At 42.5% G+C, this 16,918-nt stretch overlaps 1 protein-coding gene across 1 annotated transcript in view; it reads left to right on the forward strand.

The window, feature by feature from the left end:
* Positions 1 to 16,918, forward strand: part of fbxo41 (F-box protein 41) — a 40,581-nt gene that overhangs the window by 15,538 nt on the left and 8,125 nt on the right. The window contains exons 3-7 of the mRNA XM_084342358.1: positions 2,142 to 2,349; positions 8,582 to 8,655; positions 13,441 to 13,829; positions 16,083 to 16,318; positions 16,440 to 16,555. Of these exons, the coding sequence (XP_084198484.1) occupies positions 2,142 to 2,349; positions 8,582 to 8,655; positions 13,441 to 13,829; positions 16,083 to 16,318; positions 16,440 to 16,555 (1,023 nt within the window). The remainder of the gene's footprint in view (positions 1 to 2,141; positions 2,350 to 8,581; positions 8,656 to 13,440; positions 13,830 to 16,082; positions 16,319 to 16,439; positions 16,556 to 16,918) is intronic.

Here is a 16,918-nt window from a genome sequence, read left to right on the forward strand (position 1 = left end):
AGTGACTAGCAGGTGAATGCAGTGAGTATAGTTTGATGAGGATGAGATGGATGGAAGAGCTCGGAGCTGAGACAGCAAACACACGGTGCACAGTAAAAGGCCTCTCTCAGTTACCTTTCACCCTGTTGAATGCGACCTGGAGAACAAAGTGGAGCTTTTAAGAGCTAAAGAGCCAGATATTTCCCTCAGGAGTTGGTAGACACCAAAAAGAGCTAAAAAGAAAGGGTGAATACTGGACGAAAGTTAATCAGGTGGCCAGAAATACAACTTCAAAACAACGATAGTGCTGCTCTGTGACTGCTGCATGTCTAACGAGCAATTTATGGGGCTTTTCCAACTCAAAGCATGCAACGCTCATTTGCGTTTTCCGCCTCCAAGCGGTCTGTGGTGGCTTCTCGTAACTGCAGCCAACCCGTCAAGACCGCCCCAAACACGCCTGTACGACTAGACTCCACTCACATCTGTGCAGGAGACCACAGAGAAAGATCTCAGTACTCTGAAAGCTTCTCTAGCTTCTCTCCTTCGTCCCTGTTTGAACTTTCAGGTCTGTTTTGTTTTACTGTTTCATCGTGTTCGCTGTAAAGGAGACAGGAGTTCTGTTACTGCTGATGAAAACCCAACTTTTCCTTATTTTGCTGCTTCATAATGAAAGCTAAAAAAATGACTTTTGTTGTGAGGAATTTATAGAAAATGAACCCTGATATTTTGGATATTTATGATATTTACTGGCATTGCATTAAGTCTGACTTTCATAGTGTAGTGAAATGTATTACTCTCTTCTTATATGATTTTATCTACCAGTTTGAAATGCGCTTTATGAGGAAATGTATGTACTTTGTGCTTCTGTAGTACTGTGACTGGATCAGCCAGGCTTTGTCTTCTGATGTTAGCATTTTTGGATGTCATAATCTTATGCTAACGTAAGTTTATAGTTGTGAACAGAGGAATTGTCGTGGCTATTACCTGCTATTGCTGATTTTTTGAGGCATATCTATTGGGGAATGTGACCTTGTTGGATTCTCTGCTGATCAGCTCCTGATTAAAGAAACACTTGTTGGCCTTTAAGCACAGATCGAATCTGATGAAGCAACATGCGGAAAGCGTAGTTTGCCCCTCGTTGTTTTTAATGTAATTGTTAATAAAATAGTGTCGATCGTATCCTGGTGTGTGCTGGAATATTGATTTTGGTCCAAAGAAAATGAAACGTGTTTCTCACTGAATTAGCCGAGCTTTGTGAGTGCAGTTTATTCCCTAACACTGCAGGGAGGAAGAGTCTCAAGTCGACAAGCCCCATAAAAGGTGATGTCAGTGTTGTTTTTGCTGCCCTCAAGTGGCAAAAAAACACCAGGTTTAAAGGCTGGACAGAGCTGTGTGAGGACAGAGGCGGCATTAGAGAGATAAAGTTCACCTGCATCTCATCGTGGCAGCTGTCAGTAAGGTAATCACTAACATTTGACACTGACATTATTTTTGGGTTTAACTTGTTCCTTGTGGCTAATTTGACTCCCATCATTCCAGAGGCCGCTCGTTGTCACTGGACCGCTTATATAATTCATAATCCAGGCTTAAACTGTTGAGTTAATATGATATGACTAATCATGTTCGAATGTTTGGGAATTTCTATCACCAGACAATCAGATGACACTGAGCAAAATCACTGCAGGGAACGCGGGAAATATGCTGCGCGCCGAGCAGCCTGCAGACAACTCCTAACACAGTCTGAATTCCTGGTTTGTTTGCCTCTGCATCTGAGTAACACACTGTCCCTTATAAATGACGGGAACTTGGCCCTGCTGTGCCTGCGGTTGTAAAAATATCCAGCTGCTCTCTCACCCTCTATCCCTCTCTCTCTCTCTCCCTCTCTCTTGTGTTTTTATAGTGTATTTATCTCTGTCACTAACCCTTGGTGTGTCATCTCCATGCAGAAAGCACAGAGAGGTATTAAAAAAATGTTCCCTGAAGTCAAAAGGATCATTTATTTATTAAACAACTGCAGATGTCAGTCCTCGCCACAAGCGAGGTTCATCAGGTCCACAGTTTTCCCCCTGATTAGACGGATTAACAAAAAAGCGATAAGAGATTACACTCATGAGTTTGAAGAATGTCTCATCAATATTGCCTTTCCCCTCTCTGCCCCTCAGGGAAGTGGCCCAGATCGACCAGTTCCTTCAGGAGACGGCGGCGCGTGAAGCCAATGCCAAAGTGCGGCTGCAGCAGTTCATCGAGGAGCTGCTGGACCGAGCGGACCGCGCCGAGAAACAGCTGCAGATCATCAGCAGCTGCGGCACCACGCCGAATGGCAGCCTGGGACGCTGCAGCCTCCAGGCCTCAAAGGGCAACGGACGCCAGGTGAGGGTATCGTGACTTGCATAATCTGCTGCATGCATGTTGCAGAGCACGCTGCAGCATTCATTATGCAATAGTGTGTTTCTTGTGTTTTCAGATTCTCCTTGACAACAAAGCATCAGCCACACATAACGACGTCTTCCCACATACTTTTATCAAAATGTAAAATTAGTTGACTGACTGGTATATCATTATAACACTGTGATTCTTTCATCGGCATTTTTGAATTTCTGTTTTTACCATGCAAGACTCCACTTCAAGGTCCAAAGTGCTGCTTCCAGCCTTCAAACAGTCCTTGACACAGCAGCTTTTCGCTTATGAATAGTGCATAAGCATTGATTGTATCGAGCAACGTCCCTGTAAAGCACCACGGGGCAAACCCATAATAGACTTTAAGATCCCGGAGACGACAAGTCGGCTCTTCTTCACGCAGCTTAAGAGCAGCAACTGTTGAGGACGTTCCCAGGTGAAATTCAATAAACTCGAATCGCTTGAAAAACTAAACGCACACAAGACGAGAGGACGACTGGATGAGGGATAATGAAACGGTACACTTGTGCTAATTACGAGTTTTATGTTTAATTTGAGATTTAAAATTAAACCTACAAGCTCGAGCTTTGTGAGTTAAACAGAAGATCACGAGAGTGTTTATGTAAATGTGTTGTGAACGTGTGCTCGAGGTCTTTTAAAGTCATTAAGCTCATTTGTTGTGCCTCCTCTTCCAGGAATCAGTCAGACATTACCTCCTCCATGGCTGTATTACCATGACTTTAATTAAAGCTTGCACAGTTGTTTTTTATAACCTGAAATTAGGAAATGAAGTTACAAAGCATGGATATGAAATGTGTGCTTAAATGACTGCACATGGGATTTATTTTTCTCTAGTATGTAGGTTTCGTTTACATCCCTGACACTGTGCTGTACTCGTATGTTTGAAAGGTCATTTTCAAGTTCAACTAGAAAACGTTTACATGCTTTAATGTTCTGAGAAACACCTTGTTTTTCTCAGACCGTCCATTGCTGCACCCTCTTGTCTGAACGCTCTGTTTTAGCTCCTTTTTCGAGCCGGCACCCCCCACCATGTCTTCACATCAGCTGGCTGTGCAGGGGAAGACTGTGACTGTACAGTTGTGACATCACAACCTTATGAAGGTCCTGACAGCACGTTCAAAAGCACAGTTTTTGAATACAGGCTGCGTTTTGATACTTTCACAGTATTTTTATAGCACCTTGTCCTGCATGTAGGGTTGTAGCAGTGGTGAAACCATCCCAGTGACTTATAAGCTTGTGATAACACTGGTAACCCCCGGTAACCGGAAAAACACTCACTCTCTGTACTGTAGATCGCCGTGTCAATGTAATGCTAATGCAAACCGAACAGTTCCTACTGCTGCAGCTTCACATTTAAAGCATTTAACAGGCGAAACATGGGTTGACTTTTTTTTTAAGTAGGGTAGACTCAGGAAATGCAATGTGTTCAGTGATATCGGCATCAATTGCCGCTATCGCTCATCAAAAAAACATCTACAGAGCAAAGCAACAGTCATTTTCGGCATTTGTTGACAGTGGATCAGTTTTAAATATGCAGGGTGTAGTTTTATTCAATCTGTGGGTTTAATGAAAAAAAGAAGGAGCAGTAAGATGAAGAGCTGCAGGCGACAGGCTGCACACTTCCTACTTCTTAGTGAGGTAACTTACCTTTTCCTCATTAACATTATCAGGTTTCCTGTTAGAAACGTTACAAAGTACTCTGCTAATCTGTGCTGCGACTCTGCAGCTGGCCCCGCTGCTGCAAAGAGTGGCAGTTTAAAGTGTCGGTCGCTGCAATATGATGGTGGGGGCAGTGGGCAAGTAATATAATCAGTTTGCCTGACCACCGTGTAACACCGGGGACACTGGCTACCGTGGCAAGCTTACCTGCATGTAACCTTCTAATGCTTCTATAAAAGCCTCAACTCACCTGGGACCTTTAGCCACAAGCGATTTCGTAAGATTTAGGCATCGATGTTGCTTGATAAGAGCTGGCTTCCAGTTTCCGTTTTGGCCCAAATGTGTCTGTGGGGTAGAAGTCAGTGCTCTGTGCAAAACAGTGAAGTTGTCATGTTTGAACAGGGAAGGGCCTCCTCCAAACTGTTGCTACAAAATTGGAAGCACACCAGTGTTTTGAATATCATTGCATGCTGCAGGGTTACATGTAAGAGGCCGTGCTCAAGCGGGCCCAGAACAACAGTACATAAAAATATGTGGATAAGGGTGTCTACATACTTCAGGCCATGTATCTAGAGCATTTTGTTTTCTAATCAAGTGATGCTGACCCACCGCAGCATCTTATCATAGCAAAGTGAAACCAGAGGCTCGATCCCTCGCTCGAACAGTGGACACAGTGAAGCTCTGCAGCAGACGACATCCTCACCAGAGAGTGTACTCGCATAAAAAGCTGCCTTGTGCTCCGGAAACTGGAGATCAGCTCTTTGTCTGCAGGCTCTCTACAGCTCTCCCCCCCTCTTGCTTTGCCTTATTACACAAGGCTGAAAATGTAAAAGCAGACACTTTCTGTTCTGAAAAATGTCACTTATTCAAATTATCATCCAACACCTCTTGGAAAGAGAGGCGACCTGTTTCGTTGCACAGATCTGCGTGCTGCCATGGAAACCAGTTCTTGCTCCCGCTGCAGGTCCAACATGATTTTGAATCAGATGTAATGTGGCTCGGATCTGCCTGTTTCCTTTTCTCTCAGTGTGTGAGAGATTCTCAGTAAAAATCTTCTCCTCAGATCACTGTCAGTGAGCGCAGAGATATTGTTGACATCCTCAGTCACTTCATACTGTCATAAAGTGCGGTGAATACTGTGAGTGATAGCTCTTTTGTAATGCTTTAAGTAGCCTGTGGGAATATCACTTAAGTTTTTATTGCCTTTTGACAAACGCAAGTAAAACAGGAACACAGCATTTTATTTGCGCCAACAGAATCAGTCATTTTTTCCATTGCGAATATTTCCTCTACTATATGTTACAGCTGTCGATGCTTTCCTGCCACCTGTGAGTAAAATACTAACCAGGTAATTATCTTCCTTTAGCATCCTGTTAGTTAGACTGCCAAGGTTTACATCTTTCAGATTATATTTCCAGCACCACATGCGAAACCTTTAACTCTGATATTTAAATCAAAGTGATTTGGAGCCTGGCTTTATCCAATTTTCAGATTTCTGCTGTGGAAATACATACAAATGTATGCAAATTTTACATTTTATCAGCCAGTGCTTTATTTGCATATTAAAACAAACAACTTAAGAGAAACTGTAATACAGCAAATTTAACTAAAGTTTAAAATGGGGAAGTTTTCTGCTGATATTCACCTCTAGTGTTTCCCCTTAAGATCGACCTGTTTTTGTTTGACCTGTGGTTGACCTGAAGCGCTGCTACCTAAATTTAGACGTTCTCTCTTTGGATTTAAACATCGTTGGACCGTGAGTAATCAACACGACACGAACAAATGTGGAATCACAGACTGGTTGGCACCTTGTTAAACTGTCAAGGGAAGCCCAGATATGTCACCAAACCAGCCACACGCCCTCACGACCTCACTTCTGCGTCCGTCTGTCACGGCATCAGCCGGGTCGCCCTCATCTCCTAGGAGACAGTTTTCAGAGCCACAGAGGTATTTTAGGACTGACAGCGAGAGAAGCGATGGATGACTTGTTTCCTGTTCTCTCTCCAGTGCGAGCTGAATCATTTCTTTACAGGAAGATAGCTTTACTTCAGTCGTTTCATCAACTTTTAACTCCGGTTTAAGACCAAACTTGGGTCACCAGATTGAAGTTCTGGTTTCTGATGAATGCGTTTCGTTCCATCCATTTCTGGGAGATTTGTCCCTGCTTTGCCTTCGCTGACGGCTGGCCAGGGCCGAGAGCCACGGATGGTGTTTTTCCTGTTTCCTCCATGGTCCTTTTTCACTGGCACGAGGCCAGGAACAAGCTGTGTGAGTAGAAGAGGAGAAAAGAGAGAGAGAGCGAGAGTGACAGTGTCTGTGTTTGTGCACATTTTCCCTCTGTGGCACGTCGCCAGTCTGGTACACAGCGTTCCACCTGGCACTTCTTCACACACACACATAGATACACACGCGTGCAAACACTACACACAGCATAGTTCAATGCACAGGCAGCTCTGAGTGGTGCATGAAAGAGCGACTCGGAGGATTTTGCTCTCAGGCAAACAGAGAGCGAGTAGCGAGCGAGGCTGCACACCCACACCTAAATACACTTGAAATGTTCTCACCTGCTTTCAGAGCTACAACCAAATATTTTGGGAAGCTGGAAAGATGATGAGGGTTTGTGTGTTGTCAGAGTGAGTCCATCCACGACTTGGTCAAGAGCAAGATATCTTTCTTACTGCCCGGGCCAGACTGCCTGGAAGTTTTTCATGGATTTTCAGAATCCCCAGTGGATGAGTACTGAAGCATTTGGTCACCCTCTGACGGTGGCCCCGAGAGCTCAACGCACCGCAGCTTCAGCAATGCATGCAAATAGACAAAACACAAGCAAATCAAGAAGACATCTTCAGCAATTTGACAGCATGGACAAAGCGTTTGGGCCAAAAACAGGCAGTAATTGTAATTGTTGTTCGGATACAAAATGGCAAGAAACCAAGTTTCTTTGATTTTACCAAATTTCTGGACAAAGTGTCACTCTGCTCTGATCATGAAACATAGTGAATAGTAATAAGGGATCCTACATATTTGAAAAGCATTTCACCTCACAAGAAGCATGTAAACATTTTGTTATGAACCTTTGTATGATTTTTTGATCATTTCTGGGCCAAATCGAGCCTCAATGCTGGCTAACTTTGGCTCACGGCCCTGATTTAGACAATGTGCTGTACTGTAAGTAGAGAAAACACAACTTAAAACAGAAATGCTGAAACTAACACAGACAACAATAAAAAGCTGTTTCTAGGGGACACTACAAGGTGATGAACACGTCTGAACAAACCTATTATTGTCAGGGTTTGTGACCATTAAGTTACTAAAGTCAGTAAGCAGCGTTGGAAAATGAGCTCAAATGTAAGTTTTTAGGTTGAACAACCAGCATGACTGAGTGTGTGCATCACATTTTAGTGTCCTCTGGAAACAGTTTCTGTTGTCGCCTTAAAAATCTGGTTGTGTTTACCTACTTGGCTTTTTTCTGTGAGTTGTCAAATTGAAGATTTTTTTTTAATTTGCTTGTGTTTTGTTTGTTTGCTTGTGCATTCTTAATTTGCTGTGCGTTGACCTCTTAGGGCCACCGTACTGACCTCCTGTAGCATCGTGATGTGGCAAATGTTTTTACTTGTATGGCAATAGATATGAAAATCTAATGCACGTTTGTTTTAACATTTATTGAGGATTTGTTGCTCAACAGAGGGTGAACTCTTCCTGTTTGGATCAGTCCTTCATGTACTGCCACCTTAAGGACAAACTGTCAACTTTGGACACGAGATATTTATTTGTAACTTCTTTGAAATGTTTTACTTGTGCTCACAAATGATGATTTCTAATGGCATCAATCCAACACCAGGTGAAAATGTTACCGTTGAACAGCACTTGTTGATGTCAGAGTATAATAAAAACTGGATTGACTCACCAACAGTCAAGGTTTTCATTTTGAAGGACAAGAAATATCAGAATAAAATAAACATGAAAATGAATCTTTAATGCTCCCCAGTGGACAGTTCACTTTTTGAACTTTTCTTTTTGCGCCCCTCAGGACAAAATAATCCCAATTATTTTAACAAGCTTCCTCTTCCTGTCAGCTGTGACTGATCATCATTTATTCTTACTGTTTTTTGAGAAAGATTTCTCCATTGATGTTCCTGATTTATGCCCGATGCTGTCACCATTCATAATTCACATCCTCAAATCTGTAAGATGAGGTGAGATCAAACCATACAGAAAACCACTCGTGTTATTGGCTGTTGTTTCAGTTTTGATTGTTTGTTGAACATCTGAGCAATCACAGCCTTGGATCGGCTTCACAGACATGGAGGAGCTTCCCGTGCTAACAGCAGAATTAGGCTACTTTTTGTTTTACTGTCTGATCTTATCGTCTTTTCAGCGGGGATTTGTTAAACAGTGCCAACGCTGTCAACCACTGTTCTGGAGCGAATACAGCATCACACCAACCAATGCACTTAGAAGCACTTTTTTGACTAACAACACTTTTCTTTGTCTCCCTCCACTTTGCATGTTTGTGTCTCTGCAGAGAAACTCCAGCCTCTCCGGGAGCACGAGAGGCATGTACCAAGTGTCAGACCGCCGTTCCTCCCCCAGCACAGGGTAAGTCAGCACGCTGCTCCTGTCCCGCATTTATAGATGACTTACCCTTAACCATCCAGAGGTGAAGAGAGATTTAAATTTCCACATTACTTTTGATTCATGTGAAATCATTTGACTCTTCAGAAGAAGAAGAAAAAACATGTTTTCAATCTGTGTGTCTTTTTATTTATTTGGAAAGAAACAAGGATTCTCATCCAGCTTGAGATTTTGTGGCTCTTAGCTGTCAAGTGAATTCGGTGCACCTCATCTCTCGTACCGTGTGAGAGCTGATGTAGTGAAACGTAATCTGACAGTAATGTGGAAATATAACCGAACCTGTGGAGCCCCGAAGCTTTTAGCTGCTGTTGTTCGCTGCCCCTGGCCTGTGGGTCTTTGGTAACAGCGCCTCAGAAGAAAACAATACAAACAGTCAGAGTGCCGCAGTTACAAACTCTTTCATATTTTCCCACATGAGTTGAAATTAAACTTAGATTATACTGCAGTTAAAAAGCAGATTGACATAATATAAGATTAAGTTAATAGACTTTTTTCATATATTACAATGATTGTTACGATTATTTATCCTGCAAGATTGCCAAACATTTGCTGGTTCCAGCCTCTCAAATGTGAGGATCTTCTGCTTTTCTCTAATGTTTTTTCATTATAAATTGAATGTGTTTTGGTTATTGACTGTATGGTTGAAAAAATGGCAAAATGGGACACAACAAAGGGCTCTGAGGAGCTCTAAAAGCCTGTTTTTACTATTTTGTGACATTTTCAAAGCTGCTCTAAGTGATATTTTTTCATCAGACTGCTCGTGAACACACAGAGAGCAGGATAATTTTTGCTGCAAGTGCAAACGGACTGGAAGTTAGCTATCAGTTGTTATTAAACAATATATTGATGAAAATACAGCACTTACACAAAGCCAGATTTACTGCAGGTAGTTTGTTTAACACTGAGAATACAGCGTGTCCTCTTCTAACATGTAGTTTCACACAGTATGTAATTAATATGTAGTGTGGTACTGAACAGTGCGATTTGTGTGTGACGGAATAGATGAAGAGTTTATTTGCCAAAATAAAATGAATAAACCAACTCCGGTTTATATTCCTCTGACTTCTAGAAAGGACGCGATATAGAAAACTAACTCAAAAACCCTTCAGATCATTTGTTGTCAGTAGAAGCAGTGATGCGCAGGTTGGACGTCTCTCTGCAGGAGGTCCGACTGAAGTATTTCTGGGTCCCAGCTGGATGTTTCAGACACATGGCCGTGCTATAACACTCTGACTAACACAACTGTCACTCCCAGTTGGTATGCGAATGTGTTTCCTAACGTGACGTCACGCAGAACTTAGCAGGCCTTCCCCTTTGAATCATTGATCGCACAGCACACACACGTGCACAGACGCACACAGACAGTGACCCAGCAACAACCCGCTGAGCCGTCTGTCTCCTGGTTATTAATGTCTCTTCATCGGGGATCATGATGTTTTTGCCGCTAGATGAAGTAAAGGTTGTAATCTCAAGTGTGGACAAGTGATGTATTGATACTGACGTCACCAGATACGGATGCAGCAATCATTAGTCTACGTGTATCAGTTTCACACCTCCGATAGTTTTTAATTATCACAAATTTGATTAAATAATTTGTATTTTATGTAAAATAGTAATTAACAGTTAATAAACATATATACATGATATACAAGAATCTGATATACAAAAATATGTATACTGTGTATATTCTTCTTAAAGATGCAGTGTGGCCAGAATTTTAGTTTAAACATACAAAAAGTGAGCGAACGTTTTCGACAGGATGTGAAGAAACAACAGTGCTGACGTCTATTGAAGTTAGCATGCTAACCTGCTAGCCCCAGCCCTTCCTGTCCACACTTTGTACCTCAGGAGGCATTAGCCCCCCATAGTTGGAGCTGGGAGTCAAATGTGTTCTCTATGTTTCACAAGTGCTCTTAGCTTTTAAAGGCTAATTAAAAAAAACCAAAATAAACTCACTTGACTCAAATGTCAAGAAAGGAAATACTGGTTTGACAAAATAAATCCTCCCTAAGTGAGATGTGAAAATATGGCCGACCCTCTCGCCGCATGCCTGTCATGTCCCTGCTGTCTTTGTCGTCCCTGGAGTCACAAACTGGCCTCAGTCGGTCTCTGAGACTGTTCGTACCCAGTCTGGTGCCCAGCTTTGTTTACTGTACGTTGCCCACAATGAATCTTAGTCCAGGCAAGCTCCAGTCAGCTAATAGGGCCTCTTAGCTCCACTGCTAACTGAGCTAACTTGCCCCCAGCTGCTAGTAGCTACAGCAAAGAGTATAGTGAGCAGTGAGTGTAAAGCCTCCTTTTCATGCCGGTTTGCACATTAAACTATACTGTTAGATCGGAGTGAGCGTGTTTCCTCCACTGACAACTGAGTTGTTTTATATTCACTCTCTGAGGCTACTTTACATTCTGGATACACACTGAAATCATTAATCAGCAATTGCTAATTACGAGCGTCTCATGATTAGAATCAGCTCACATGATTACGTCTAGCACATTATGTCTTATTACTGATGTAATGTTGACTAAACATTGCGCTGTTTTTTACCAGGTCGCTGCTCTACAACCAACTCATGAGACCGTAACAACTCACAGTTGTGTCATTGACCCAGTTTGGAAGCCATAAACACACAGCACTGTTTTGGTTTTACATAATCTGAACTCATGTAGGCACAACATTCATCTCATCTTCGGCGCACCGCTTCCCCTTGTAAGCGCTGATAAGTGGTACCTTCGGTATCAGCCGTCATTCTCTTTAATTTTTAGTCGTAAATTGATGAACGCTGATGCCTCCACTCTTCATATTATGCTGCGAGAAAGACGAGGGAGAAGGAAGAAATGGAGAAAAGAGAGAAAAATGTCCTACTTTTGTAGAGGCTGATATTTGTAACTGCTCATTACTTGTATTGGCTGGGAGGTTATTTTAAGGACTGTAGCAGTTCGTTTTTTTTTTTTTTTTTACAAAAGCTGCCCTCATTCTACTATAAATCCCCTGAAATGCGGCTGTTGTTTGTCAGTATTACAGTACCTTTTTGTGGTTCGTTTTGGTTTCAGAAGTGCATCCATTACTGTCAAATTAAATACCAATACTGCTGTTTGCCTCAGTGGACCTTTAAGGGGTTTACTTTGTGCTGAAGAGACTGAAGTCTCCACAGAAACAAATAATCAGGAGGAATCAAGTGAACAGGTCGGCAAAGGATTCAGAGCAGGTGCAATCCTTTGTCTTTCATGTGTAGTGTGCGTACGTGAGCGTACAATTAGATTGTCGTACTTAAGATCACTATCTGCTGTCGGTAATGCAATTAATGTTAACGCATGATTAGATAGCATTTAACTCTCTGAAACGTGACGCCACGAGATAATCAAAATCAGAAAACAACAAATATCTGATTGTCAGTCTGTTGACAGAAATAGTAGAGTTAAGCATTTGAGTGGCGATAATCACACAGAAACTCATCTTCATGAGTCTGTGCAAAATATTTTTCTAATTTAAAAATACTACCAATACGCCTCAAGAGCTCTCCAAACACTAATCGGCAGCGTGATTGTGATATTTTGTTGGTTGAAAGCAAAGCTGACGGTGCATCATCATCAGATTAAAGGAATAGTTAAATGTTCTTGTAAAATACACTTATTCATGTTCTTGTTTACATGAGCAGTTCGATACCACTCTCTCATCTGTTTGTTGTAATGAAGATAGAGATGGCAGCGGTTAGCCTAGCTTAGCATGAAGACCAGGAAGAAACTAGCTGGCTAAGCTAATGGCAGCATTCAGTTTTTGTGCAACACATATCTGGAAAAAACACTCAACCTCTCAGTTCTTTCAAATCGAGTTTTAAGACTTGACTACGGACTATTTGTCAAATCTTGCACTGCGTAATTTTTATTGGGGAAACCTTAATTAGGAAAATAAGGTTATACGTTTTATCATTTAGTCACTCCGGTGCAACTCTGATGCTTCTACTATACAATATATTGAACTTACAGTAAAAAATAGCCAGTGGAAACTATGTTTTTTATCTTGAAATCACCATAAAAGATGTTATTCTACTCTGTGAGAAACTCCTGACTTCTTGTCATAAGGTTTGTTTGTCTCCTATATTTTTTTTACAGTTTAGTCAAGACACATTTTCTTTGTCTGTTTTGTGTTTATTTGTGTGTTTATACAGTGTCCAGTGTGCTTTTCAGACAATCTTCCAGAACAAAATCCATGTGGCTCTTTATATTGTCTTGTTTTTTTAAGAATATCTTGTCTTATAAGCACATTGATTGAATTTGTTATGGAGACACAAATATATTTAGCTTACAAATTAGAACATTATATCTTATCTGTTTAATCCATTTAAAAAAAGGCTATTTCTTGGCCTGGTACAGTGACTTGGCGTCTTCACTAGTTGCTGATCGCTGGCTGCCTGTCCAGTAGTCCTCCTCATGACCCCTGGTAAAACCACAATCTGTCATTTTTACACTTCAGTCTTTAACATGTAATTTAATGAGTTTGAAAACGTTCTTTTAAAAGGCAGATTTTGTTCCCTTCGCATGGAGGCAGGTCAGCTGTTTCCCCGTGTTTCCTTTCTTTGTGCTAAGCTAAGCTAACCAGCTGTAGCCTCATATTTACCAAGCAGACATGAGAGTGGTGTGGATCTTTGCATCTAACAGTCTACGAGAAAGCAAAGAAGTGAAATTCCTGAAATGTCAATCTGTCCGTTTAAACTCGTCCTTTATAGCACAATTCCTTCTCTTTCTCTGCAGAGCGTCAGGGCGGATCAAGTCGGTCTCGCAGGGCTCTGGAGGTTACGACAGTGACAGCGTGGAGATGCATCCCATGGAGGAGTGTCCCGAGGCTCAGTACTATCACATGCAGTGCCGGCTGGGCGAGGGGGGTTATGAGCGCTCCCCTGGATGTGGCGGTGGTGGATCGAGGAACTGGGGTCTCCGTAAACAGGCCATCCAGAACTGGCAGCGGCGACCTTACAGGAACAGCACCGAAGGCGAGGAGGGAGATGTGTCAGACGTGGGCTCCCGGACCACCGAGTCCGAGGTGGAGATGTGGGAACAAGAGAGGAGAGCTGTGGCTGAGGTCCAGCAGTCTTCTGCTCCCTATCCTCACCACGGCAGGGCAGGATATCGCCCTAACGCAGGTAACGGCTCTCTGGGAAGTTGTTCCTACCTGTTATTCTTAGAAATGTCACACTCGTTCTCCAATCTTACATCCAGCCAGCAGCTCAGGCACATGGGAGCCAGGATTCACAGAATAAAAGCTCTAAAATGACTCCCGTGAGAGCAGTGACTGATGTGGATCTAGGTCAGGTTGAGTTGCAGTGGAGCTGTGCCGCTGACCAGAGCTCAGACCACAAACTGAACGTGGATCAGAACATATATGGTAAACACGGAGGAAAGAGGCCCCATTTCTGCTGCAGCGTGCAGACACAGAAATATAAACACTTCATGAAAAATGACTTCAACCCTGAAGTAATTTAATCACAAACACTGCCACAGATGTTGTCCTTATGCAAATGCTCTATGGATAGAGGGGGATATATGATTTAGAGACACTTTTAGAGACATTTAAGAAACAAACAAAAAGCGTTTAACCGTCAGAAACAAGATAAACAGTTTAGGGTGTGTGCGTACAACCTCGTAATCCAATTTGGTTGCAGCGATTTCGCTGGCGAGTTCATCAGCTGAAGTCCTTCTTCGTGAAGTGTTTACGCTACGTTGTTCACCACCAGAATGTCTGTTAAAGATGATGAGTAAACTGATTCATACATGTTGCTGTATTTGTGAGATCGCTGTTTGTCAGTTGTATCATCTCAGTCGCTCGTCTCACTGAGCTTCGCTTCTGCGTGCCGAGCCAAGTCAGACCGCCAATCATGCCCGCACATTTCTTCATATCCACCACAGATTGTACATCTCTCTGTTAACTTCCCACCCTGCCAAGATCCTTAAACTCGCTGCTGCTGCCCTCCATCTTTCTCCACCTGCTGTCGGGTTTCTTTTTAACACCAGGTGGACTGAGGAAGTCAGTGAAGTAGCAGAACCGGGCCAGAGCCCTGTGACAAATCGGTATGAACTGCTATGACTGCCTCATTAACTCAAAGATTTCTCTCACGTAACGCTCTACATGTTACTGGCATTCCTCTGCTCTGACGTAGTTCTCCTTGCTGGGAGAGCCGCTGCCAGCTTTTATCAGATGGTATGTATCTACAAGCGCGCAGTTTTTTCGCAGCATGCAACACACAGCTTGGCTTTTTTAGTTCATTTGGCAGTCTTGAGCGTAGGTGGTGGTGTGTGTGTGTGTGTTCGAGAGAGAGAGAGAGAAAGAAGTAAAGAGAGAAAGAGGAAGAGAGAGCAAGAGTGTAAGTAATGGTTCATAGCCCTGATGGTTTCGAGCAGACGCCTTCCAAGGCCAAAGATGAAATGAGTCATCTCAGAGCAATCTTGCTGGGAGGAATAAGTCGAGTCTGGATTGGACACAAGGTATCAGCCAATAGAGAGAATGAAAAGATGGAAAGAAGGGAAAAAAATTATATAATCTCATTTAGTGTCTTGTTGAAGGTTGGCGCCATCATGTGACAGAATGTCTTTTTAACATTAAGTGGCGTCTACTTGTGCGTGTTCTTTAGAAAATTGGCTCGTCTTCAGAAAATAGAAGTCAAACAAAGTCCGTCTCTACAAGCTTTGAATTCACCTTTGTTTTAAATGTATGATAATAATAATAGGAACTAGAATGGCACTCAGGAGAGCGCATACCTCTGCCAAAGCCCAACAGGCCCCTTTAATACAATGAAGAAAAAAGTACGTAATAAAAAATGATGCAGAACAAGATGCTTGGGGTCATTTATAATGGTCAAATGTCCTGTAAAGTTTATTGCAGAATTGATATAATGTCTTTTTTTCCCTCTGATATAATTATGCATCAACATCAGCTCCAAAAATCTAGTATCGGCTGTAAGACATAACAGGACATCTTTTGTGTTTTCCCCGTTTCCGTTGGTTTGTTTATTGGTTGGTTTGTCAGCAGGATTACACAAAAACTACTGAACGGATTTCCACAAAACTTGGATGGAGGACGGGTCTCGGCCCAGAATAGACCCAATTTTTGGTGGATAAAGGGACGGATCCAGGAAACTTTATCTCACTTTTTTTAATGTTGCGAGATAGGAGATGTTCTCTGACATTTTCATTGATTACTCAGGGAATAATGCAGCGATATTGATGAAAAAAATCAGACGTATTTAGGCCGATGATATCTACAATACATGGCGTCCATAGTCTGGTGCTCCAAAATTGTTACAAATCCTTGAAAACGAGTCCCTTTTTTTAACTTGTAATAACCCACATTGGGTTGAAGGATTAAAAGACTCATATAGACTGTGTTTGTCCTCCCACAGGTCGGTCTGAAGGAGTATACAAGCCATGCCGCCATGAAAAGAGCCCATCCAAATCCAACGAGGTGATCAGTCCAGAGATCCTGAAGATGCGTGCGGCTCTCTTCTGTATCTTCACCTACCTGGACACCAAAACCCTGCTGAGAGCAGCCGAGGTCTGCCGCGACTGGAAGTTTGTGGCCCGTCACCCGGCTGTGTGGACCAGGGTGCTGCTGGAGAATGCTCGTATTTCTTCCAAGGTGCGTAGTGAACATTTAGTTGTATACATATGCAGCCAGTAGCATTACCAGAACTGAAGCATGCGGTGCAAAGCTGTATGGTTTTGAAGATTTTTCACTGATCCCCGTGTTTGTCTCTTAGTTCCTGAGCATATTGTCTCAGTGGTGCACTCAGACGCACTCTCTCATCCTGCAAAACCTCAAACCAAGACAGCGGGGAAAGAAGGAGACCAAGGAGGACTACCTGAAAAGCACACGGTGAGACACATGTAGCACAAACAGACACAGTAGGAGGTCACAGCTGCACTTACTTACTTACTATCATTAAGCAGTAATTAGGAGGCCTAGTAGTTGCAGAACAAGGCATTAATAAGTGCTTTATAATTACACATAAAGAGCCAATATGGTACTATTAGGCGTTCTAATAAACAACTAATTAATGTGTTCCCTCATATGCAGGGTCAGCAACGCTCGATAGGAGTGGTTGGTGTCTAAATGTTTTGTTTGAGAGAGACAGTGGATATTCCAGCTCGAATCTGCTCTTAAATCTTGCAGACAATACATAAATATGCTGCTTCCTGCATATATTGCTGCCAACATCGCAGGAACATTTTGTTTTGC

Source organism: Pagrus pagrus (assembly GCF_965226575.1).
Source record: "Pagrus pagrus genome assembly, chromosome: 2".
NCBI classification, from domain to species: Eukaryota; Metazoa; Chordata; class Actinopteri; order Spariformes; family Sparidae; genus Pagrus; species Pagrus pagrus.